General features: G+C 37.9%; 2 protein-coding genes across 5 annotated transcripts; one reads left to right on the top strand and one right to left on the bottom strand.

The window, feature by feature from the left end:
• Positions 1 to 1,060: 1,060 nt before the first annotated feature.
• Positions 1,061 to 12,034, top strand: LOC122091066 (probable serine/threonine-protein kinase At1g54610). The gene is made up of 8 exons (XM_042660882.1): positions 1,061 to 1,342; positions 1,502 to 2,037; positions 2,141 to 2,425; positions 2,499 to 2,816; positions 3,406 to 3,633; positions 5,872 to 5,972; positions 6,890 to 7,007; positions 11,332 to 12,034. The coding sequence occupies exons 2-8, from the start codon at positions 1,660 to 1,662 to the stop codon at positions 11,650 to 11,652; spliced, it is 1,749 nt and encodes a 582-aa protein (XP_042516816.1). The 5' UTR covers positions 1,061 to 1,342; positions 1,502 to 1,659; the 3' UTR covers positions 11,653 to 12,034.
• Positions 12,035 to 13,069: 1,035 nt separating this feature from the next.
• On the bottom strand, positions 13,070 to 19,627 carry LOC122091068 (E3 ubiquitin-protein ligase MIEL1-like). 4 transcript variants are annotated; one of them, XM_042660883.1, is made up of 12 exons: positions 19,458 to 19,626; positions 19,278 to 19,365; positions 19,132 to 19,191; positions 18,965 to 18,997; positions 18,056 to 18,133; positions 17,877 to 17,920; positions 17,730 to 17,770; positions 14,787 to 14,869; positions 14,613 to 14,704; positions 14,437 to 14,506; positions 13,771 to 13,812; positions 13,070 to 13,518 (listed from the first exon to the last, which is right to left on the bottom strand). In XM_042660883.1, exons 1-12 carry the CDS (start codon positions 19,508 to 19,510, stop codon positions 13,393 to 13,395), a joined length of 810 nt encoding a protein of 269 aa, XP_042516817.1. In that variant the 5' UTR covers positions 19,511 to 19,626; the 3' UTR covers positions 13,070 to 13,392. The 4 variants fall into 4 exon arrangements, with proteins under 4 accessions (XP_042516817.1, XP_042516818.1, XP_042516819.1 ...); XM_042660884.1 differs by having other exon boundaries at positions 19,132 to 19,188; XM_042660885.1 differs by lacking the exon at positions 18,965 to 18,997 and having other exon boundaries at positions 19,458 to 19,627.
• Between the last annotated feature and the right edge of the window lie 6,526 nt (positions 19,628 to 26,153).

Here is a 26,153-nt window from a genome sequence, read left to right as displayed (position 1 = left end):
GAGTTTTGACCTAATGAGCTTGGCATTTATATAAGATCACAACAGTGACCAGACATCTCCAAATAGGTGCTCCAACCATACTGCAAGCACTGTGACATTGGTCCAACCGTACAACAAGCCTTGTTAATTGGACATAGTCTTTTCATAACTCCAATATATATATATATATATATATATATATCTATATATAAAGATATAAACTATTTTTTATTTAATTTTATGAATAATGATTTATGTTCAAAGAGTCCCAAAAAATATATAAGGGGTCACAAAAACAAGGGCATAAACAAACTATTATCTCATTCTCCTATCGAAATGTTTCCATTTTATAGAATGTAGTCAGTGCGTGATTTCAAAAAACATGTCTACAATCAAAATGGTTTTGCAATTAAAAAAAATATATATTTTTGAACAGTCCCAAAACATCCAACTATGAACTAACAAAAATCTAAAAAGTATAATAATAATGATAATAATAAAAGAAAGAGGATTTCAACATGCCATTGTGGAGGGAATCTCACACGCCACACCAATGGCAGCATGGAGAATGGTATCATCCACATGGGCCCACATGGTCAGGTTAGGAGAGAAAGAAAAAAAAAAAAACCCATGTGAGTGGAGTGGGAACTTTTTTTTCCCTTAAAAAACAGTTACCATATTAATAAAAATTCTATTTTAAATGAAGTAGTTGGGACATCAGCAACCAAACTCACCCTTAGTGGCTTCTTAACCTGTCTCATGTATTTGTTTATTGGGCTTTTACCTTTATAGGAACTCATTCCAATCCTCTAACTGGGCCGCTATTCAAAGCCCATTAATGTTTGAAAAGATAATTCTAATACCGACCCTTGACATGATAGCCTTTATCTTTTTCTCCACAATCCACATCACCTTGGTCCAATCCCTTTTTGCCACGTGGATAATTTTTGATGACATGGCATGGCCCAAGTGGTCGGGGACAGGTAGGAGAAAAAAAGTGTGAGTGTGAAATGTGTGTTCTGCTTTGACTTTATAAGGACTTGAAATGGGGAAGATTGGAATTTCCGGCCACAATATATAAAGGAGTGGTTGGATTTTAGTAAGCTTTTACGTCGTTTTTCCGTTTGTCGGAGAGTCAGAAAAGCGGAGATCTCTCTCAGGGAAGAGAGAGAAAGACAGTTTAGAAATTCTCTCTCTATCTCAACGACCTCAGCTCCGTTTATCTTCTGCTGCGAGAAGATTTAGTGAGAGTGAGATCGAACGAAGCGGAGCTTTCTCTCTTTTCCTCTTCCTGTTTCTCTCTGTAACATTCTCCATTTCACTCCATCTGCAACTTTAAAGGTGGATCGCCAATCATAGAAAAGTAAGTTTTTTTACTGTTTCGCTTTTCCTTTTCCTTTTAATTGGTTGTTGTTGACTGCCATAAATTGTGGCAATTTCAAATGATTACAAATTTTGCTTTGTCGGAGAAAGTTTGGGTTACTGAATTAGGGTTTATGTTTCGCGCCTTTTTCTTTTTTAGCTTCTGTATGATTTGGATGATCGGAGCAGATCTATAGGGTTCCGAGTTGGATGAGGAGGTGGTTGGCTTGTATTTTGAATTCTTGGACGATCGGGAGGGATTAGACGGAGGGGACGATAGTAGAATATGTTGAGAGATGAGGCTTCGGTATAGGAGAGATGGGGTGTGTGCTTGGAAGAGAGATTTCGTCCGTGGTAGGTTCGGAGGTGAGGGAGAAGGAGAAGGAGGTTGAGAGGGAGAAGGAAAGGACCTTGTCTGTTCCATCCGGGAGGAAATTGCAGGTATCGTTCTCAACGATCGAGACCACTGCGGTTCAGAATGGGGAGAACCAGAAAGAGGAGAATCAGGATGGGAGTCAACGACCACGTGGGGAGAGGAGAAGGTCGAAACCGAATCCGAGACTGAGCAACCCACCAAAACATGTACATGGGGAGCAGGTCGCTGCTGGGTGGCCTTCTTGGCTTTCTGCTGTTGCCGGTGAGGCGATCAATGGTTGGACTCCTCGTCGGGCTGACACCTTCGAAAAGCTCGATAAGGTATGTCAGTTGCTCTCTCCACCCTTCCCCCCAAAGAGAAAAGATAGATATAAAATCAGCTAGTTTTGTTTCTGATGGTGATACCCTGACTCATATTTCTTAGATTGGGCAAGGAACTTACAGCAACGTATACAAAGCTAGAGATACTTTGACTGGGAAAATTGTTGCCCTAAAGAAGGTCCGGTTCGATAATTTAGAGCCTGAAAGTGTGAAGTTCATGGCTAGAGAAATTCTAATCATACGGCGACTTGATCATCCTAATGTCGTGAAGTTGGAAGGTTTGGTGACTTCAAGAATGTCATGTAGTTTGTACCTCGTATTTGTATACATGGAGCATGATTTGGCTGGACTTGCTGCTAGCCCGACGATCAAGTTTACAGAATCTCAGGTTAGCTTTGGTTTTACTTCGGTATTCTTTAAGCACCCTCAGCTTCCTTACTTTTGGTTGTCCAAAATGGCAGGTGAAATGTTATATGCACCAGCTATTGTCAGGACTTGAGCACTGTCACAATGGCGGTGTATTACACCGTGACATTAAAGGGTCTAATCTCCTCATTGACAATGAAGGAACACTTAAAATTGCTGACTTTGGGCTGGCATCATTCTTTGATCCCAACCACAAGCAACCCATGACTAGTCGGGTTGTCACACTTTGGTATCGACCGCCTGAACTTCTTCTAGGAGCCACTGATTATGGTGTAGGTGTAGATCTCTGGAGTGCAGGCTGCATCCTGGCTGAGCTCTTGGCTGGGAAGCCCATAATGCCAGGGCGTACAGAGGTAATTTTGACGTTTGCTCCATCTTGAACTGTCTGAGTTTGTTCTTGTAGTTTTATGTACTTTTTTTTTTCAAATGTTCCTTTCAAATTTCATTGGGAGGTATTAGATGTTTCTTCTGAAGAGTATCATGCACTTTTCCTCAGAACTTAAAGCAAAACAAATTTTTGGAAAATCTTTTGCTGAATGCAGGGTTATGTTTTTTTTGTTTCAAATGGATGTAATTTGAGAAGATTTACTGTATTGTATTTTTGGAGCTGTTTAATGCTTTTACGTGTTTGAAGATATAGTGAGACTAAATTTGTACATGGTGTGTCTTGAGATGTACTCTTATACTTTGACAGGGAAAGACACATGCATTGGAAGGGAATTTTTAATGACACATGCTTATATGTTTGCTAGGAAATGTTCAAACTGCTGCATAAGCAATTTAGCACTGATTTTGAATGTGGTGTCCCAATGCTTTTGATATCTTGTACTGGTTTGTCTTGTTTGTAGTGAATTTGATTCTTTCCTTGATCTATTTATGCAATTGTGGGGTCTTTTTAAAATATCTCAATTGCCAGTGACCTTTTTCTCTTCTGATATTTAGGTTGAGCAACTGCACAAAATATTCAAGCTATGTGGCTCTCCATCTGAGGAGTATTGGAAAAAGTCAAAGCTGCCCCATGCAACCATATTTAAGCCCCAACAACCATACAAAAGATGCATAGCAGAAACTTTTAAGGACTTTCCACCATCATCGATGCCACTAATTGATACTCTTCTTGCTATTGACCCAGCTGAACGTTTAACTGCTACAGATGCATTGAATAGTGAGGTAAGTTTCCATTTTGTTTTTTGTTTTTGCAATAGTTGTGATTCTGTAATGCAGCATCTATTATGGATGGTTATTTATCTCCCTTTTTGCAAGCTAGGCGATCAACCCCATATCTTTGGTCTAATTTCATGTTTTGCTTGATTGGTCTTTGAGTTGTCAGAAAGTCAAATACGAACATTTGTGTTCTTCAGAATTCCTTTAGTGCATTTGTATTTGTCCAGTTTGTGTGGTGAGAATGCAACAAACTCTTTCCCCCTTCTCCCCCTTCAGGTAAAAAACTGGTTTTATCATAACAGATCAGGATGGTTTGGAAGTATTTGTTCTCTTGTTATTGAAGTGCATTGTGAATTAGTGCATACATCCATGTGCTTATGATCTGTGTGCAGTGGATTGTGTTTGAGCCTCTATAGTGTAAGGGTGTTCTTCTTTTTATTTAAGTGATTACTGATTGCTCACAGGGGAGGGGTAAGTATTATCACTGGAAACGTACCATGTATCTCTGGCAAGTCCCATATGTTTTGCTTCTACCTATTGGGACTTGTTGAAGCTATGTCTTTTTCAAGCAGTACATATGATTTCTTCCTATTCCCCTCCGCTTCCCTTATAGCTTACTTTTGCTGTCCATACTCCATAGCTCAATTAAGAATATCCAAGAAACTGACACATTTTTTGGGGAACTTTTTTTTTTCCTGATGCTTGGGGTAGGGAAGGCAAGCTGCTAATGAATATTGTGGAATCCATCAAATTTCTCTCTCTTGAATGTCCAATTTGATTCTTTTGCACTAGATTCTCCTTAGTTTTGGATTTGAGGTACCATGTGGTCTCACTTGATCCTGCAATGGGAGGGGGCTTGGATCACCCACACTGGTGTGTATGATGGTGGAAACTCTTTTGCAAATGGGTTCTTTGGAGGATCTTTAAAGAAGTTTTCTCTCCCTTTATCCTTCTCTTAGGGGGAGAGGGGTAAGTAACAAATTTATCCACAGAAGTAGAATTATTTACAACAATAATAAGGAAGGGATCAGAATCCCCTGAACCCGAACCAGAAAAGAAACTCAAAGAGCTATATTAAAACAAATGTCATAGAGGAATATCGACCCCGACAACAAATCTTGGCCTATCAACATGCCTAGCAAGATCATCGGGAACAGAATTATCTGATCTTAGCCTCCAATCAGATAAAACTGAAATGGGTGGAGATCAAACAACAAATCTAACGGGAAACGTGAAATATCTCCATGGCATCCGGGCCGAGTCACTATCTATTTTCACATATTTTACCATCAGGGAAAAGAAGAAAAAAATTCCATGGTATACACCATTTTGTTGAAACCAGCCAAACACAATTGGTGAATCATCTTATGCTATGATTTAATTGTGATTTTCTCTAATTGCCAGCTTTAGAGGAGCACAAAGTGAAAGTAATTCATCCCTAACATAGCCACGTCAACAATAATTGTGTGTGTGTGTGTGTGTGTGTGATCTATCTCTTATAACCCCATCTATGCCTCTGGAGCCAGCGTTGCTCTAACAGCCATCGGAATTAATTTGATCACACGCACTGGGTGGGGAGATACATTCATGCACGACTTTAATCAGAATATTCCTTGTAATTTCATCCCTTAGAACTGAGACCTATTAATTTGTATTTTTCTTTCTATCTTTTCTTAAATTTAAAAAGAAAAAAATGACGCCTATAAAATGGATTAGAACGTAGATCAGCTGTCTCTGAAAACCAGATATATATAAAAAATACTACCGTGTTGTTCATGAAGAAGAAAGGAGACAGTGACTACTGACTACTAAATCTTTTAACTTGTGATGTTATCCGTATTTTTGGGTTGATAGTATCTGGTGTGAATCTTTTGGATAAAATCATTCTTAGGATTGGTTTCGGGGGTAAGTTTACAGAAACATTTTTTATAGGGATTGTAAGCATATTTACTGCTTTCCTGGAATTTAAACTGCCATGTGTTTTGATTTAACTGAGAATTGTGCTTTAGTCAGAAATAGCAAAAAATAGTAAAAACTGATTTGGTTGTATGACTGAATTCTGCTTCAGCTAGTATTTGACTTGACTTAACTCTACTGTTCAAATGGGAAAATTGAGTTCCATCTTTATGTTTCCAGAAATTTATGCTTGAATTCCTATCAGAGTGATAATTTGATTTAAATCCCATTCTACTAAGTTTTTTATATATAATCCCTTCAGTGAACCACTTGGTTTTTGTTTTGCAGTTCTTCACAACCAAACCTTATGCGTGTGAGCCTTCAAGCCTTCCAAAATATCCTCCAAGTAAGGAAATGGATGCTAAATTGCGGGATGAAGAAGCTAGAAGGTAATCAGCCCTCAAAATTCTGCATGCAATGTATATGCTAAAAAGGAATTATGTGACTCAAAAGTTAATTTTGTTTCTCGATATATATTGATTTTTTTGGGTGAAGCTTTTCCTTGGAACTGAAATTTCTTTCAAATTCATTTGTGATATCTCTGTGCCTGATATAGTTATCAAATTATGTGATTTTATTCCAGTTAGCTTTTCCTCCATTGATGGTCAGTCCCTGTTTATGGATCATGAAACCCTCATCCCCACTTTTTTGGGTAGCTTCAAAATTTCGGTTCCACCATTTTACTCTTACTTATGGCTATTTATTTTATTACAGTCTCAGTCGTCAAATCTTTTTAGATTTCCTTATTCTGTGCTTTTTCTAGGGCCCATTGCCTTCTGGCATTCTCTTGGTACCTTGAAACTCAATGGAGGAAAAAAATTTGTTTATATAATATCTTCATATTTTTATTTCTCATGGGTGTGAATTCATGTAAGCACACTCTTTTGTTATTAGATATTTATAGTAATTCTGTTCTATATGTAGAAGATGTAATTTTATGTCTGGAAATCATCACGAATAGAAATAGAAATAGAAATTGCTAGTTGTAGTAACCTCATGAAAGGACCCCCTCCCTCGGTGCGGAATTAACCATTGCATTCCATTTATTTGAGATAGAAATTCTGTTCAAATAAGCAACAAATATGACACGGTTACAGCAGGAGTCTGTCTTTACATATAGGCCTTTAAGTGCATCATGGCATATATTTGTGGGGATGAAGGAGAAACCTGTAATAAGGGATACTCTTTTCTTTTGGGGTTGCATTCTCCAAGCTTTCTTAAGATTGCATGAATAGTACACTAGTGTGTGTGTGTGTTTGTGTGTTTAAAATGAAGAGCGACCTGATTCAAGGATCATATTTTTTAGGCTGAGAGCTGCTGGCAAAGCCAATGGTGATGCTGTGAAGAAACCTCGTGCACGTGATAGAGCTGTAAGAGCATACCCTGCTCCGGAAGCCAATGCTGAGCTTCAAACCAATCTTGATGTATGTCTTATGCTGCTTCTTCCAACTGTCATTTTCCTTTTGTCTGTATGTTATGGTTACCATCTCTGCGAATTTGCTGAAAAACAACATACCGTAGGCTTTATAATTTTATTTGTTTTCTGAAAATGAATGCATGGAAGATGGTCTTAATTATTAATGGTCGTTGGGGACAAGAGCATCTGGGTGAGATTTAAATTATCAAAAACAGTTGTTTAGTTGTGGTTCTCTATTAGATAGATACATGAATGGCTGTATGCTGATTTGTATATAATGGCATTTACAATCCTTTTTATTCCATAGATGGACCAATTGTACATAATGCTGGTTGCTTTCCTGTTGTGGTTTTCCCATTTTACATATAGCAGCTCCAGTTGGAGTTCTTTGAGGAGTAAAATGCTTTTTTGCCTGGTTTGAATGTTTGATGGTGCTTAATGATGAGATTATGAAATTGCAGTTTTGAACTCTTCCAGTTAGTTCCTTTTTTAGATGTTTACACTTCCTCTATGGGGGTGCTTCCTATCTGAGTTCCATTCGTCTCTTTTCTTACGTGCCTCACAGGCTTCTCTGAATAGTCTATACATCATTCTTGATAATTTTTATCTCCCATTTGTTTTATTTCGTCATATTTTTCTATTTGTTACTGTGGTTGACATTGGTGAAATTTCTCTCCATGTTCTAACTTGGCTTCTGTCATTGGCTTGCCCCAATTTCCTGCAAGTTATATCTATTTTCGTTTGTAGCTATGTTTGTTTGGCATGGGATTTAGTAAGGAAAGAGAAAAAAGTATTGTGAAAAAGAAAAGAGAAGTGAAAAATGGAATTTCCTCATAGGTGTTTGTTTGGCATCATAGTTTCACGGCATGTAGGAGACCCAAAGGTGTTGAAGGACGCCTGGACACCAACAAGATGACCAAGGTGCTCGCCTAGGTGAGCAAGGCGCCTAGATGCCTTGCCAACTATTTTTGGCATGGAAAGGGTTCTAAAATGAAAATTTTTCTTGCATGAGAAGTTCACAAATTTCATAGTTTTGGTGAGAAAATGGAAGTCCTGCTGGTCATTATTGAGAGAAGGCGTAATAATATGCTACCAAGGGTGCATTATTACCGATTTAAATAAAAAACAAAATCTAGCTAGGGGCGCCAACAGGTGGGCCTAGATTGGCAAAATTGATGGATCTTGAACCAAACTGAGTCTGAGCCCAACCACGCCCTGCTCTTACTTGGTTCAAAGTTGAGACCAAGTTCAGTCCAAGTTGCGCTTCTAAGGCTACCTGGAGAGAACTTAATCAAGTTCTAAGTAGACAACTTGATCTGGCTAGGGAAGTGTATTTCCCAGTGTGGTGGGTCCACACCAAGGTTCATAATTCCTGAATTTCTCTCTGCAGTGATAATGGATGTATTTAATAAGTTTGTACAGGAGGACAATGCTCTGCTACGAATTTGATGTAGAGCTAAGGTTCAATGAACTTCAGTCAAGACTCAGGAACCCTGAAAAGTTCTTGACAACTTGAGATTCTAACTCGGTTAAAAGCTTTTATTGGACTGTAGTGGGTTCTGTTACAAATCTGGGAAAATAGGAACTACATGGTAATTTTCCAATGGGCTTGGGTTTAGGTGGTCACAGATGGGGCTGATTAGGCTTTAAGTAAGCTTAGGAAGGGCTGTGGTCCTGATTTGATGGAGAAAGGGGGCGAGAAAACAGTTGGTCATGGGTTTAGAATGGGTTGCCTGAGAATGTAAAGCTGAAAGTAGAAAGTAATTTTATGGAAGACGAGAAGAGAAAAAAGTGAGGTATACCTAGTAACCTAGTAATCTAGTCAGGTTGTAGAATTCACCTTCAAAGGAACTATTAGTCTACATTGCAGCATGAAAAACTAATCATTTCTTTTATGTAGCAATTAGGACACAAAATCTATTTACTTGGTAAAAGTGACCTGAAGAGGACGGGAATCAGAAATCCAACCAAGACCAAGGCCCATAAGATTACTTATACTCGATTAGGGTACCTGTAAAATCAAGTTCAACTAAATCATTACTGTCAACTACTTAATCTGTTCAGAGGTGCAATTCAGGTGAGGCTGGACTGGGTTGCTGTCAGCCCTAGCCCCAGAAGAAGGCTGCATATCCCCAATCCTAACCCAGCATATATAGATGGGGCTCAACTTTGACTCACACTGAGGAAAAATCAGGTGGGGTCAGTGAAACTGAGCCTGAATTTTATTATGTAATCTTTTATATCATCTACTGTATTTCACATGATCAAAAATGAAATATAATTATCAAATCTAATCTTTTGAAATATAATTATCAAATCTAATCTGGTCATAGTTGTCACAGCGCCTTGGCAAACCAAGGAGGGGGCAAAAATTAAGGCGCCTAGGTGTCAATCCAGACAAAACCGCCATGACAACTATGAATCTGGTGGCATAGATACCAACACAAAAAGGCTCCTCATCTGCAGCCTAGAAGCCAATATATCCCACTGCAACTTATAGGGATGAGGGAGCCCTACAGTTGTTTTTTATTCCACTTCAAGCTCCAGTTATGTATATTTTTTGTTAATGAGAAAGTTTTGGATGACCATTAACCATATAGGGAAAACGTCAAGGAAGAAATTGTGAAGGGATATTATAGAACTGAGTGACCATGGGTTCAAACTCACATTGGGGGTATTGAAGCAAGTCTGAAGGCAATGGATACTTTTTTTGTCCAAAGATAGGTGGGAGGATAGGAAATGGAGAACAAGTGAAATTGGACACTATTTAATTGTAAAAACAGAAGCTGTGAAAGCAGTAAGTGGGGTTGTATTGTGTTCTCATAGAAACATTTTTTGAAGTTGAAGCTTTTGAGGTGACTGAAAATTGCGAAAAAGCTATAGGACGAGATGGCAATTTAGGTAGTCAAAGTTTCACCTGATAGCATGGGGTCTTTTTTTTTTGGGGGGGGGTGGTAGAGGATAAGTCATGGGGACAAATCATGTGCCACAGTATTGAGTTGTAGAAGGGAGTGATTTCTAGCAAATCACTAAAATCAGTTCAATTTATGTTAGAAAGATTCGCAACTGTAGCTATTAATTTGGATGATTTTGCTCATAAATTAGATTGGAAAGTGGTGAGGATGGTTAATCAGATTGATGGATGATTATAATCGGTATTGTTGAGATGATGATGTTAGGATGGATGAGTGGCAAAAATAGAAATGTAATAGAATCAGAAATGGTTGCACTCAAGGGAACATAGGATCAAGGTATTAAGTATCAATATGTATCGACCATATCAGTCTAATACATATCGAGTCTTGCCTTAAGAGACGATACTGATGCATAAGTTATGGAAATTTATAACTGCGTACCTGTCAATTGGTATTATGTCAAAACGGTTGATACTACTCGATACAGCTTGAGACAGTTGTGTTTTTCATTTTCGCCAAACCAAGGCTTCGTTTGCTGAGAACATCCCCAAAAGAAGTGGAAGAAGGGTATAGAAGCAGCTGCTGCCAGATCCAGGGAAGGGGAAATGGGGGTTGCAACAGCAGCTTCTACCATTATGGAATAAGAAGAAATCACAGAGGCAGCAGCAGCAGAAATAGGTGCCACCAGTAAATGCAGCAGAAGCCACTGCTGTTGCCACCATTGATCGGAAGAGGGGGAAGAATAAACCTGCTTCTTCTACCTTGTCTTCAAGTTCCAGTCTTCTTTCTTCAATTTTCTCAAATTCTGTCTTTGACATTGATTGGTCTTTTAGACTCTTAGCAGTTTTGCATGTATTGTTGCTTATCTGTAGCATATTCCTTTAAACCCATTTTGTTGGTTCAACCCTTAACGAAACGAAATGGCTTGCAAATTGAGGGGTCTTCAATGTTTCGATTTTCTTACCAAAATGGAACATATTTCGGTATCATTTTAGTGGTACATTTTGGCCACTTCGATGGTATATTTTGGCATTATCGGTCGGGTCCAGTTGGGTTAAGCGTCAGTGGACGAACCTGTGGCACCACAGTTAAATTACACTGTTCCAACTTGTTGGTCACAGGTTCAAAACTTGGAAAAGGCCTCTCCTGGGAAGCCAGGGGGTAAGGCTGCATACATTTGCCCCTCCCAGACCCTGCAGTAGCGGGCGCCTCGTGTACTGGGTTGCTCGTTACTTTGATGCAGTTATGGATAATATGTCGAACCTCTTTTGACGCTTATGCAGCTTTATATTCATTATAGTTTGGCTGGGTTTTGTGATTGTTGTTTTTCCGTGACTTAATTTTCCATCATCTCATTATTAGAGAAAATGCAGATTTTATTGTTTAAATTTGATTACTATGTTTAATTCCAAGCAGAGGCGGCGTCTCATTTCGCATGCAAATGCTAAGAGCAAGAGTGAGAAGTTTCCTCCACCCCACCAGGATGGAGCACTTGGCTTTCCTTTGGGTACTTCCCATCACATTGATTCTTCCTTTGATCCCCCTGATGTTCCATTCAGTTCCACGGCACTATCGTATTCCAAAGGACCAGTCCAGACTTGGTCTGGTCCATTGGTGGATCCTGCTGCGGTTGGTGCTCCAAGGCGTAAAAAGCACAGTGCCTCTACTGATGCCCGTGCACCAAGTCACCTATCAAAATCACACAAAGATAAGCGTGGTGTTCGTGTCAAAGGGTAGAAAGCTTTGCATAAAGATTTGCCTGAATGTCCATGCGCTTGAGACTTGATTCATTTTAGTTCTGGTATAGCTCAAAAGGATGCTTATACATTCTGATACAGATCATAAACCGGCCATGAAGCTAGATCATAAGGTGTATGGGGAGGTAAAAGCTCTTACATTTTTGTTCCTCTTTCCCATTTTTCTATTTTTTTGTGTGGAGAGAGAGAGAGAGAGAGAGAGTTGGCCTTATTATAGGTCAGAGGATAAGCTTCCTTTGTTATGTATATTTTTTATTATTTCATACCTTGTGTTAAAAACCGAGCACTGGACCAACCGGTTAGGTTAGTGAAAATCCAATAAATATGTCATCAACACAAATTCTTGTGTTATATTTTCTTTCTGATTTTGCCCTGAGATGTGACTGATATATCTTTGTTTTTGTTTTTTTTGTTTTTTGTTTTTTGTTTTCATTAAACTTCGTTAATACTCGGTGCATTGCATTGGTCTTAAAAATAAAAAAGTCTCCCAGTAAGTTCGACTTGAAGATGATTACTCTGCGCATGGGAATGGTGCATGTAAAGCAGGTCTGTGAGTGTCAGCCAATTTAGATCTTCCTGCGAGTGTCAGCCAATTTAGATCTTCCTGTGGCTGTGGTCTTGGTTCCAACTCTTATCTAAGGGGTTCTGTCATCTTTGTTTTGGGGCACTGCTTGTTATTGCATGGGATGGCATCAAGTTGATGGCTTTCCTTCAGGAGATAGAAGTGACAATGACCCTTTTCCAGAAGTAACTGCAAAAGCCAAAGCAGTTTGGAATTTGGATAAGAGTTTATGTTTCGAATGTGGACAAACTGCAAGAAAAAGGACCTTATCCTGTAGTTGGTATATTTTGCTTGGGACCACCAAAATGAAGACATCTGGAATTATGGGAGGGGAGAAACTTGGCCCCAGTGGAGCTTTAATATAATCTTTACCATATTCAAATGAATAACTACCACGGATCTTCCTGTTCTGTCGCTCATGTTAGGTGTGCAAATCTCATCTAGATATCGTCAGAGAAGATTTGGACATTGGAATAAATTGGAACCCAAAAGATCAAAAGCATGGCTCAGAAAATTGTCAATGAGACCGATTTCCTGAGGTGGTGGCTGAAAATTCGACAAAACAGTGCTTTTTTGTGACAAAATTGCTGAGATTTTGACTGAAATTAGCAAAATTTATGCTACTTCTAGGTTATGCCTCCTACTTCGTCTTGGGCATGCTGAAACTAGCGGAATTTCGCGACGATTTTGAAAATATGGTAAAAAGCCACCTACAACATTTATCTACCTCTTGGAATAAGAAGCTAATTCAATGAAAGTCTTCTTGTTTACTTTAAGGTGCCAACCAGCTCAGCGGGTATGGTCTCCTCTTATGTCCCCACCCTTGATGCTCAAGTGAAGAGAAAATCTAGATAAGCCTTAAAGAACTGAAGAGTCATTACACCTTTCCAAGCGAACCCAATAATGATCCATGAACATATCCACTATTTACAGTTTGCAGAAGAAAATTGGCAAGCAATGGTATTGGTATGGTGGAGTACACAATCAATCTAAACAAGGTACATAAACTAGCCAAAAACCCACAAGACCATTTTGATCCATGTTTGGATGAAACCTACAACAGAGTATCGAGAGGTGACTTGACCTTTGGCTAGCAAATGAAGAATATATCCCTCCAAGAATAAACAACTGAATCTTCCAATACAAATAATCTTATCATCAGGGGAGAACTGGCGGCGGGGATATGGTGCGTGTATTGTAGGAACTGCAGTGATTGCATTTATGCCCAATTATGTGAAAGAAGACTTCAGTGGTATTGTTGCAATCGTTACAAAGGATCCACACCTGCAACAGAAAATCACTTCTCAATGCATAAAACAGCACCAGTATAAGCCTCACAACACTATCTTTGATACTATATACAACTTGATTGCTCTATATTAGCCAGTGCATCACCATATAACATAGCACCATCTTTTTATCATTGTTACTGCATCTTTGAATTGATGAATCAAATGTCTATAACAGGACAGAGTATTGAGGTATTCTAAACTGGCATCCAAGTCAATTGAGAAAAGTATAACAAGAAGTAAGCACCTTTTTGTACCGGTAATCTTCAGGCATGATTGTTGCTTGAACCTGAAAAGGTGGCAATTTCACCAAAGTCAACAAAATAATAAATGGGGCAAATCCAATATCAAATGCTTTAAACTAAGAGGAACCATTAGTTGATTTGTGCAAAGATAAAGAAATGTGAAAAAAAGAAGATTTAATCTACTTGACAAAAGTAAGTATAAGGCAAACTTAATTCCAGATAAAATGTTTAAAAGTTTCTAAACCGCCCATGTCACCCCCTTCTCCCCCCCCCCCCCCAACCCAAAAACAAAAAAGAAGTTTCAAAACACTATCCCCTGTAGCACATCTAGGCTATATTGAATTCCCGAACTAGAAATCACTACACCAAAAGGAGAAACTAAAACTAACAAGCCCGTTAGCCTACCAAAAGCAGCAATATTGTCTATTACGAATCTAAGATGGTTAAAGCAGCCCAGCTGCTTCCTGAGTACAGTATGATTGTTTTACACTATAGTATATATCAATGTTCATTCTTAAAATGATATGAAAGCAGTCAAAACCACCTATTGATAAATAAGTTTGGAGAAGATTGTCAATGATCTCTGTGAAACATAGACTGATACACAAGAAAAATGTTTACCCTACCAATGTTTTACAAAGGCCAGAAAATAATCAAGAACCCCATACCTCCTCATCGATTTTCCTCCAGGCTTTAGACATGTCAATGACCGACTTTGAGCATATGGGACAACAATATCTGGTTAAAAAATCACAAAGCTGCTTAGGGTCTAAATGCACAAGTCATCATGTAGCCATTAAACAGGACAAAAATGAAACTAATCCAAGGTATTACTGGAACTTACTGATCATGCTTCATCATCTCACAATAACATTCCATGTGCATTGTGTGTCCACACTTCATAACTGTTGTCTCTTTCAGTGAGTCAAAAAGATACTGCCACATAATGCACAAAGCTAAGGTAAAAATTGCTTGAGAACTTTTTAAAAAGGAAAAAATGAACAGGTAGGACTGAAACCTCATAACAGATTGGACAGTGGTGTCGCATGGAGTTCTCCACACACAGATGATTATCACGTAGACTAACCGCATAGCAAGAACCTGTACTCTTACAAAATATTAACAGGGGGAATCTGAAAGTTACTTTTGAGTTTATGCAGTACAATATTTGAGTGGTGGAGGGTAGCCACATATATATTTCTTCTTTTCTTTTCTTTTCTTTTCTTTTCTTTAATGAGAATAAAACTAAACTTGCACCACAGGCACTGTTCTGCACAGTCACATGCACATAAGCAGGACATGTGTACTGTACAATGCAGTGAATATACCATTGCATACAGACAATTTTGTGGTAGCACCAGTATGTGACGAGGTGAGGGAAAGCTGATTAAAATGGTCTCGTATCATCGTATGGTGCAAGGAAGACCAACAATTCCACAGTACATAAATAAATTAGGATGTATCAAATGAAACCCAATATTTCTCCATCCTAAATGAAGATTAAGATGATAGATCCTTCTGCATCAATTAAAAAAGGTTGGATTTTAACCCTCAATCTCTGAATAATCTCCAGGAGAAACAACTAATGATTCACATTGGCTGGGACAACTTGATATATACTTGACCATGGAGTACCTTGGATTGTTGTCACTAGCCAGTGGGGCTAACTTTTGCTTCATTTAGTCAATGAATATATAGTAACTGGCCAAACCTAGTCATTAGTCAGCATATCATGCCTGACAGGCTTCTAGACCATAGATCTAAGTTAGTTGACTAATTCAGTTTTTGTTTTACTCTCATGCTTTATTTTATTAACAAAGGTGGGGGTGGAAATTGGCTATAGAATTTGTTAAATCAATTTTAAGATTAACTTGTATTTTACAAAATGAGGTAAATACGTGCCTAATTTTCTAACAAAAGACTGAACCCAGCAATTGATCCCTAACAACAGAGAATTATATGATTTGGACTTTTAAATTCTAAAGATTGTATGTGCCTCCTTTTTGTCTTAGGCCCAGTAACGAAGAGGTACTACAAAAGCGTAGGATAGCATATATGGTCATGACAAAGCAATCTCACTTTTCAAATTTCAGTTCTTAGAATGATGTATTTAACTTCCTCTCTGCTTAACAAAATTTTTTTTCCTCGAAAAAAAAAAAAAAAGATTGTATGCGCCCATAGAAAACGTAAGATGCAAGCTTTTAGTTCATTGGAAGGAGAAAACTTGGCTATTTTAGATCTTAAATCTAGATAAAAGATGAAATTGGTAGTTGTGGTTGATGCTTCTATCTATTCTAAACACATTAAAAAAGTTTGGATGCACACTAATAGGTCTGGCCTTAGTCGCAACCTTTCCATCGAAGACACAAACAAACGTAATCCCCATTTGTATGACACAGCAGGAAATAGAGCCAAAAGAGCTCAATCTGTCTGCTAGTATTGTTAACTAATTGATGCGGAACCGAATTCCAATGATCGAAATCGGTTCGCTTAGGGCCCACAGTAAATTAGTAAATTCAAAATATAAGGAGTAATGGCAGTTCTGTAATTAACTGAAGCTAAAAGGAGGTGGCAGTTTAGTAATTACAAGAAACCTAGAAAGGATTGGCATACTTGTAAATAAAAGGGATCTTAAAAGGAGGAAAGTAGGTTAAAGTAACTGATGGGATATGAAGGGGATTACAATTATAGAGCAGGGGTAGTCTTGAAAGCAATTATTGGGCATGGGTAAGTAGTAAATAAAGGTGGAATGGAAGGGGTATTAATATGGAGGTAAAACAAAAGCGGGACTATTACACAAAAGAACAAATACTAAAGGACACAAATCAAGGGGTTTGAGGGGTATAATGGGAAAAACCAAATTAAAGGGTTTTAAACCACAACTCACGAGTCTTTCTTCTTCTTCCTTGGATCCAAAACAGGGGCGGAAAGGTTGGACAGCTTCAAATCAATAGAAGTTCCTCTACAGGTCTCGATTTGCTCTGAAACTTCAAGCGAGGATTCCCAAGGAGGTGCTCTAACAAACCCACAAAACTAACCTCGGAATCTGCAGGTTGGAAGGCTGCGGGAGGAACCTGAAAAAAGGACCTGGCGACAGCCTAGGGTTCAGACCTGAAACCAGTCTTGTAACCCACCACAGAGGACTCTGGAAGTGATCCTCTAGGGTCTGAATCGCCTTCAAGGTAGGAGCCTTCGACCAACAGTTCAGAATCAACTGATACAGAATAAGGATGCAACAAGCTCTTGTTCTGTGTTAGGTATCACCGCCCAGCAGAGACGATGAACAGTATCCAGCAGTTGAGAAAATAAAAAAAAAGGAAATAAAGGAGAAAGTAATGGAGATGAAGAAGAAGAACTAAAGAGGAAAATAGGAGAGGGAAAAGAAGATATTAGAAGATTTCAGAGAGGGAGAAAAAAGGGGTCGGCAGCCATGGTTTCAAAATCAAATAAATTTTCAACCAAGTTTCTATTCATCAAATCTAAAAACTGAGTTCTTCTCCATTACAGGGCTATTTAAAGAAAAATAATGACATAATTTTGGAAGCTAATTAAAAAGGGAAACTAAACCTAGATAGCAACTAAAATAAAAATCAAATCTAAATAAAAGATTGTTAATCTAATCTCTAACCAATAAAGGAAGTAAATAAAAATCAAGTCAAAAGATAGCAACTAATTCCATCGCAGAGCTGCATCACTAATAACCCTAAGCTCTAGGGAGATTGAACTGTCAAGCAATTCAAGGATAAGTGTTGATAGAACATACCATGTAATATTTAGCAAATTTAAAGAGTGAAAAGGATTGCTTTGTTTGTCTCTAAAGAATGTGTTTTCTCTATATAATGTGATTAAGAGTTGAGGAAAACTGATGAAATCCCTCCACCATGCTAATTTTCCATTTACAGTAACAAAGAAAGCCAGGGAAAAAAAAAATGTAACGGTTGGGGAGCGAAATAATGCATACCACACTTCTCACAGTGAAAGAAATTCTCACGGCCACCGATTCTGATCAAGCCACCAAAGACACAGATCAGTATCTAACTTGACCACAGGAAAACACAAATGTAAAACTAAAAATCAAAGACAACTGGATGTGGACTACTTGTTTCACCTGCAAATCCCACAGCCATCGCAATGAAACTGTCCTTTGCTAGTCTGCAACAAAAGAAAACAGATAATATCAGACCTTAAAACATAACTACTTAGGAGTCCGAAAAACTGGTCAAGTAACACCGAGATAACCAAAAAAAAAAAAAATCAGCGGAAAGCATGAAAATGAAACTATCTCACATCATCATCGTAGAACTTGCACACTTCACAGAAGTATTCACCCATGTTGATACCGCAATGGGAACAGACCCTAGCAACCTGAGACCGTGAGCATATCCAAAATCCAACCATTAATGTCAGAGGAAAACAGAACATATAGAGGCATGGTTTTAAGTATCTCCGATACCGATACGATACCCTCCGATACGTATCTTAAATTTAGTCGGCCGATACGATACATTGAATTTTTAAATCATTTCGTATCGATATATATCCTACAATATATACCGATATGCATCAATACACCACTAATACACATCGATACGATACGACTATGAAAAAATATAAAATTGAGGTAAAATGTACATTTCGATATGTATTTGTACGTATCGATGAGTATCGGTATGTATCGATCGGTACGTATCGGTATATATCAGCACGTATCGGTGAGTATCGATATATATATATCGGTACGTATCATGAGTATCGATACGTATCGGCGCTACGGTCATATAATGACCAATATGGGTAATTTTTCAGAAAAAAACGATTTTTTGAAAGGTTTTTGTTCCAAAGTTGCTATCAGCCATATTTCTCTCTAACTAAAGTGGAAATCAATGTTGGGAACAAGGATTTTACATTTATGGGACAACTACAGACCTTGAATTCTTAGTACGATACCCTCAATTTAGTGTTTATGCATAATACATGTTATCAATAGCTTTTTTTAACAAATTCTTTATGCAAAAGTGTTTAAAAAAATGTTTCCTATCCATTTATGTGTGTATCTTTAGCGTATCTTAGTGTATCTCCGATACGATACGATACCCTCCGATACGTATCTTAATTTTGGCCAATCGATACAACGACCGATACCGATACTTTAACCCTTGGATAGAGGTAATGAAATATAAGCCCAAAAAAACTCACCTTCTGCTCAGTGTTACAAACTGCACAAACGACCTAAAAAAATTTTTTTACACCATCCTTCATCAGCTACAGCTCGAATTAAACGTGTATGAAACACACCAATGAAACAAAGAAGCATAACAAAACAAAAAAAATTAATAAAAAGGGAATCGGAGGATTTAAATTACATGCTGAACAAGGTGCCTGACAAGTTCATGTCGATCACGAGGGTTTCTGAGAGTGCTCTGCTACAATCAAAAGAGAAACGCACGGTAATGAATTTGAAGAACGAAAAAATCAAGGAAACAAGAAAAATAATTAGAGAACGTCTCACCATAGCCTCGTTGTGGCAGTGACGACAATGGAAGATCTCGTTGCAGCAGGGAGCTCGAATCTTGCATCTCCTCCGATAATGCTTGCATCTGAATGAACCACACACACCGCACCAACATCATCAATAGAAAGAACAAGAATTAAGAACATACAGAGAGAGAGAGAGAGAGAGAGAGAGAACCCGTGCTCCATCTTCCCGAAATCGAGACTTTCATAAGCAGCAGCGGCTTCCATTGTTGAAAGGGAACGAAAGAGGAGACGAGCGGGAGGGGGAAGCCTTTGTTGCCCGATTTGGAAAGATGGATGATGAAACGTCTCAGAGAACCCAAATTAGAGAGGGAGATCTGTTGAGCGCAACCCTTATTTATATGGTAGTTCCTAATTTTTGTGAGGAATAAAGCGCTATGGTTTTAGTTCACGGTATCGGATCCGGTATCGGTACCCTTGGTCTGTTCCTTTTAATTGATACGGGTATCGGTACCCCTCTCCTTTCTACCTGTAATTTATCAAACTTTTTTCAAATTAATTGGTAAAAAAATGACACTGTGGAAGAATGGCACAAATGAAAGGCATGGTTTAAGTAGTTGGTATTGATTTGCCCAAATTAAGTGATTTGTATCGATATTGGTTGAAAACGATACAGATCAAATATTTTTATGAATTTTTTTAATACCTAAAACTATGTGTCACAATTCTAGTGGGGAATAAAACCTTGAGATTGATACTGATCTGAATTAATATCGGCTGAAACAAATATCAATCTAATATCGATAAAATAATAGATTATTAAACTCGTGATGATGGATGAGACAAAAGAAATAACTATTAATAACAAATAAATAATATCGTTGATGATGGATGAGGTAAAAAAAAAAAAAGAAGATAAAATAAAAAACAATATGAGAGCCAAGGAGGAGTTTGAGTTTTAGCCAATAAAACAACATTTGAACCAAGTAATAATGGAAGGATCAATTGATTGTTTTCTTAGATTAGTAAAAGCATGTTTTGAACCAATCAATTTGAAACAAGTTGAATATATTATATGTGAAAATAAGGGGTAATTCAAGGGAGAAAGAGATGTAAAAGTCCAAAATCAGGAAAATATCAGGAAAGAAAAAACATAAAAGATAAAAGAATTTTAATAAATATAGGCCAAATTTACATGAATTCCTATATAGATCCATGGCAATTATCCTCATCCCATAAGGGATTTGCTTGATCATTTCATAACTCCTTGTGGGTGGGAGTAAAAGAACACCGTCACGACATGCAAAGATATTTTTCTAAATTTCGGAAGTAGATCATTATCAAGTTGCATGCCCTACAGTATGGAGCAATGGAGATACGTTTGGAGGCATTGAATGATATGAGTAAGATTTTTTCGTTTCATGAGATGGGATGGTTATTTTGCCCATTCCTACGTATGGAGAGAGAAAGAGATCGAGTTGTGATTGGTTGAAAGAAGACAAGAAGTTAGGGATCGAGTTGTGATTGGTTCAAAGAAGACAAGAAGTTAGGGGTTCGTCCGTTGGTTATCCAAAAGAATGGAAGAAAATCTTCAAAGTGGGCGGTGGCAGTGAGTGAGGGGCGCCGTGGCTTTGGGGAGTTGGATGTCACAACCCAAAATCAACGGCCCTAAGCAACCAAATTCTGAACTATACTCTCTCTCTCTCTCTCTCTCTCTCTACCAGATCATTGATCATAGGTTTTTAGTCATCTTCATGAAGTTATTTACATAAACATACATGCACATGCATTAGTGCATTACTATACCATAAATCCAATTCAAATTATTAATCCATTTTTGGTTATGGATTTAGTTCATGGTATCAACATTAATATCGTTTGTAAAAATTCTAGGGTTCAAGTGGATTCATCATTATCAATGTGGATCTGTTAGTACGCCTGATTTCATCTCGTTTCCTTATTTTCTTGGTAGACATAATATGGATTCCTAAAATCATAAACATAGTGGTTGGATGAGATTCTTAGAATAGTCTTCGGGGTGTCTCAGACTTCCTATAATAGGGATAGAGGGAATAATAATACTCTAGTGGCTAGATTCTATTAACCCATGGTGCGGAAAACTTTCTTCTTATCATAATGTCTCTTTAAGGGAGAGAATTGTATGAACAAATAGCATAAGAGAGAACGTATATAAGGTGCGATAAAATGTTAGGATAGTGACTATCTAAATAAATAAAAAAAAAAAAAAATGGAGAAACCGAGATCATTTTATTTTTCATGTGGGATCCCATTTTCCTAGTAGCATGAAATCACATTTTAATGGGTTTCTTAAATAAGATTCAGGGATTTGGGGGATTTTAGAATTCTATCTGTGAATGAGAGAGCTTCAGTTGATCTTAGGTTTGGTATGTCACCACAATAATATAAGAAAACCCTCTTAATTGAGTGATAGGGAAAAAAATTCTGCCACCACATTGTCTCACACATAGTTAGCAAATTCGGATTCGGGAATTATTCGGACGGAGAATTATTCGGAATAATTCGGACGATTAATTTAAGGATTCGGTCAAAAAAGCGGTCAAAAAATCTTATTGGGGTTTTTAAAAAAAAAAAATTTGTTTTTTTATTTTTTTATTTTTTATTTTTGGTTTTTTTTTTTAAATAATGTTTAAATGGACCGAATAATTCGGTTTAATTCGGATTCGGTCCGAATTATTCGCGAATTATATTCATTTTTGAAAAAGTCGCGAATTTTAAAGAATTTTATTTTAAATTCGGATTCGGTCCGAATTTTTCATAAAATTCTTTAAAATTCGGTTCGGCCGAATAATTCGCGAATTATTCGGCCGAATTGCTAACTATGGTCTCACATAGGGGTGTCAATTGGTCGGGTTGGGCTGGTCTCGGTCAGACCTAGCTGGGTCTAACGGGCCTATACCCTCGGACCATGACCTACCTATTTAAGGAATGAGTTGGTTTCGTCGATGCCATGTCGAGCTTGATCAAGTTTCGAGTTTTAACCATGCTTCTCCTAATCGGGCTAATAGGGCTATAACCGGACCTTAAATGGAGTAATATACCAATAAAGCCTTAAATGGGCTTTTAACAGTCTTTACTTTTCTTAGATTTAAGATACTTTAATTTATTTTGTTAAATTGTAAACAACTTTGAAAATATATTACACTTAATTACAATCAATAATTGACAAAAATATCAATATATACCCTATTCTATCAAAAATAAATAAATCAAAAATACCTATATAAACGATTGGACTAAACGTATCGGGCCGGGCAGGAGACCCATTGGGCTAACTCCTTACACCGTGTACTACCTATTTATAAACTAATGGGCTTAGGCCTGACATGTTTATCAATCTGGCCAGTCCAAGTCGAGCTCAATTGGGCCTATCAGTGCGGGCTTGGAATTGACACCCCTAGTCTCACATCTCACCTGATACTCGTGGATCGAACTCTTTTATTCTAATTAAAACCCACCATTCAATGTCTTTTTTTTTTTTTTTTAACAAAAAAAATAAAATAAAATACACACGCCATCCGTATGCAATATATGCGGATTCCTTGGTTTGTCTTCTCATTCACATACACACATTCTCTCTCTCCTCCTCCTCCTCCTCCTTTGTAATTTCCTTTTACTTGACAATTTGTAATTAAGCTCCCATACACTAGAATTAGTACTCCAACAACATGGTAAATCCTCTCCCCAAAAAACGAAAAAAAGGGGAGAGATAGAGGCACACTAATGTATGCTACACAGCCGGTTAGAGCTCAATCCAAAAAAAAAAAAAAAGGGAAAATAAACACTTGCTGATCACATCCCTACCTCTATCAAATCCAGAAAACCATCCCTTGTTCATTCGCGTATGCACCCCTCATTGACCTCCATGTGACGCAAGGGCCACGTACGAAGGGCAATCTTTTCCCTAATTAATGTACCAGAAAAAAAAATGTTTGTAGGGTGGTGGGCTCCATCTCCCAATCACGCATATCTAGAGTTATTGAAGTCATTCTCAATTTTGAGTTGAAGATGCACCCACCGAAGACCGACCCACGGCCACGGGTCTCCCAATTCTGAGAAGTATTAAAAGCAGTAGTGAATGAGATAATGTATTAATGGATTTTGCAGGGATTCTGACCTCATCCTCTCACGCGCACCCATTCTGTTAGATTCTTGATAAGGATATATATATATATCGAACGTGAACGAAGAAGAATCCATCGTCATCCATCCATGGCTACTGATCCAGAACTCTCTCTACTCCTATAACCAAAGAAGGAAGGAGAGAGAGAGAAGGTGAAAGAGACAGACCCCATGTTATGTTGGGGGCAGTGAGCAGTGAGATCTTTTCACACCAATTTGTGTTTGAGAATCTGGGCATGGGTAGTGTTCTACGGAGACCTCGTTTTCTGAGGTGTAGTTTCATGTTCCTTCCAAATCAGCTGTACTAACCCCTTGGGGTTTGTCTATTTTTATATTTATATAGTGGATTAGTCTTGATTCGAGCACTTAGGAGTTACAAAAGCAAAAATCGAGATTGATTTTATCCATTACGGATCATTATTGGTCTTCATTCATTGGATTCTTAAGGTTTTGGTCTAAACCATTATTTTTCAATCGTTCAGTCTGTTTAGATCTTTAACCGTTTCTAAAAAGCAAAACCAATATTGAACAAATGAGTAGTTTCGTTGACCAATTTTGATTCAATTAAAAAAAAAAAAAATTAGAGGTCATTAATTAGCTCTTTAAGTGGGAATGTTAATTTTTACAGAACCGTTGGAATAATACCTCTATAAATGTATTTAAAACGTGTAACCTTCTTTTGGTTGATCATTTTCTTATCTAAAATATATATTTATATATATTAAGTTAAGGGAAAATGAAAATTTTTAAATTATTTTTAAATATATTTGCGATTGTGTTGTTTTCAATTATTATCATTGTCTACATATCTTTTGAATACACATCTGAAATAATATAATTTTACTTCTACTAAAAAATAAATTTACTGTTTAGCAAAACATTCTGTTACAAATTATTAAAAAAAAAAAAAAAAAAAGAATCATTTTTATATGTTTCCAACATTAGAACCCGGAGTTCCAACAACTTCATAGTCTATAAGGTTTTAAATGATCCCTTGTGACCCTCTCACAAAGTCCCATCCAATAATCAACAAACATTTGTTTGGGTGTTTCATGGCATCACTTTCCAAGAGAGGTTGATCATATGTTTGATTTATGTTGCAAACACCAAAGAGATTGCTGAAGACAATTGCTAGCAAAGTTGGTTAGTGCCCTAGTAGTAGAGTGTGAGCTCCAAGGAGGTCATGGGGTTGTCTCTTTGCGGCACCCTTCTCTCCCCCTCCCCCCATATAAAAAACTCCGTTCACCCGATCTCTCTAGTAATTGTGGTTAAAGTCCCATGGGGGCTTAGTTAAAATGTTTTATAGATATAACACTTTTATTTTATTTATTGTGAAGGCTAAATCCTTAACGCGAGCGAATGATCTTCTAAGCACCACATTCATTGTGAGGTGCAGACTATTCACCTCTAGTTGGGATCCACCCCTATCAGGGTTTTGGGTATTTGTATTATATTGGCCGATATGTATCAATACCAATACACATTGATTGTATCAAATAAGAAAAACTGACTCGGTTGAAGATTCATCTAAATCTTCCCTTATTGGTTTGGTTTCAGATTCACCCATTCTCACACCAAAATAAGACCAAAACCAACCAGTAGGGCCCTACCCATCCTTCACCCAAAAAAAAAAAATCCCAAGTCACCTTCCAATTTTGTAGGCAGAGACTGAGAGTCAAGGACACGGCCATGGTATTGGTGGGTGTCTTCTCCTTGCAAAACGTTGTTTCGCCTCTTCTGCGGCGGTATCTCGCGAGGCAAAACTACTCCCTTCGTCCTCACAACTAATACGTGCGTGACAAACACGTATTGGTGGGTGTCTTCTTCTTGAATAGTAGACTTTTGTTTTTTTATTAAGATAAATGTGGAAACTCTTTATGCTTCTATTTTATTATTTCCTTTAAGTAATATTATTTTAAAATATAATTTCATAAACAAATTATTTCCTTATTTAAGTTAAATTTGACCATAATAGCATGTTTGTAATTACTGATTTCATTGTTCAAAAGTGAATTTTCATTATTGTCCTTTAAAGAATAGAAGTGTTTGTCAAACCCTGTTTCTATTCTTTTTCTGTTTTAAGGATATTTCTGAAATAGTTTTACCAAACGTTGTTTTTATTCCGCCAGAGTGTCTTCACAGCATAGAATCGAAAAAAAATACTTCTGTAAAAGAACAATCTCCAGGAATAGAACTCATTAGCTGCCATATGAAGGTCCGCAGGTAAGATACACCGTAGAGAATCAAATCACAGTTAAAAAACGGCCCCGCTTGCATGAATCACTCTGAGCTGGCTAAATTGATTCTCCTCAACGCCCGATAACAACACCGACCTAATAGGCGGAGAAGAGAAGGGTAGGTTTTTGTTCTTTCAGAAAGAGGGAGAGAGAAAAGAATCCCTCCTCTCCTCCATTCCTTCCAAGTTCCATCACATTCAATTCAATGGGATGCAATGAATCGAAACACGACGCCGTCGCCACAGGAAACACCACCGCAGCTCACCGGAGAAAGCGGAATTTCCACATGAAGGCGCACAAAGATCTTGAACCTATCCTTGAGGCCGACGGTGAGGCAAGCAATAAGGATTCCGATACCGAGGTGGTGGTGGTAGCTTCTGCGGCGGCGGCGGCGGCGGCGGCGGCGGCGGCGGCGGCGGCGGCGGCGGATGTGAAGGATATTAACGTAAATACAGAAATGAATAAGAAGGAAGAAAAAGAGGGAATGGTGGAGGAGTCGCGAGAGTTGTTGG

The sequence above is a fragment of the Macadamia integrifolia genome, chromosome 10, assembly GCF_013358625.1.
Source record: "Macadamia integrifolia cultivar HAES 741 chromosome 10, SCU_Mint_v3, whole genome shotgun sequence".
Taxonomy (NCBI): domain Eukaryota; kingdom Viridiplantae; phylum Streptophyta; class Magnoliopsida; order Proteales; family Proteaceae; genus Macadamia; species Macadamia integrifolia.
The sequence above is the reverse complement of the archived record's forward strand: the minus strand, read 5'-3'. Positions and strand labels throughout refer to the sequence as shown.

Bases quoted from the DNA above. Each gene is read 5' to 3' on its own strand.
- LOC122091068 (XM_042660883.1), bottom strand. From the start codon at position 19,510: ATGGAAGCCGCTGCTGCTTATGAAAGTCTCGATTTCGGGAAGATGGAG. The intron at 18,134-18,964 runs GTGAGTTTTTTT...TCACGGTCTCAG, and splicing joins TTTGTAACACTGAGCAGAAG to GTTGCTAGGGTCTGTTCCCA. The intron at 13,813-14,436 runs GTATGGGGTTCT...CCACCTTTTCAG, and splicing joins GGAGGAAAATCGATGAGGAG to GTTCAAGCAACAATCATGCC.
- LOC122091066 (XM_042660882.1), top strand. From the start codon at position 1,660: ATGGGGTGTGTGCTTGGAAGAGAGATTTCGTCCGTGGTAGGTTCGGAG. The intron at 2,817-3,405 runs GTAATTTTGACG...TCTGATATTTAG, and splicing joins TAATGCCAGGGCGTACAGAG to GTTGAGCAACTGCACAAAAT. The intron at 7,008-11,331 runs GTATGTCTTATG...AATTCCAAGCAG, and splicing joins AGCTTCAAACCAATCTTGAT to AGGCGGCGTCTCATTTCGCA.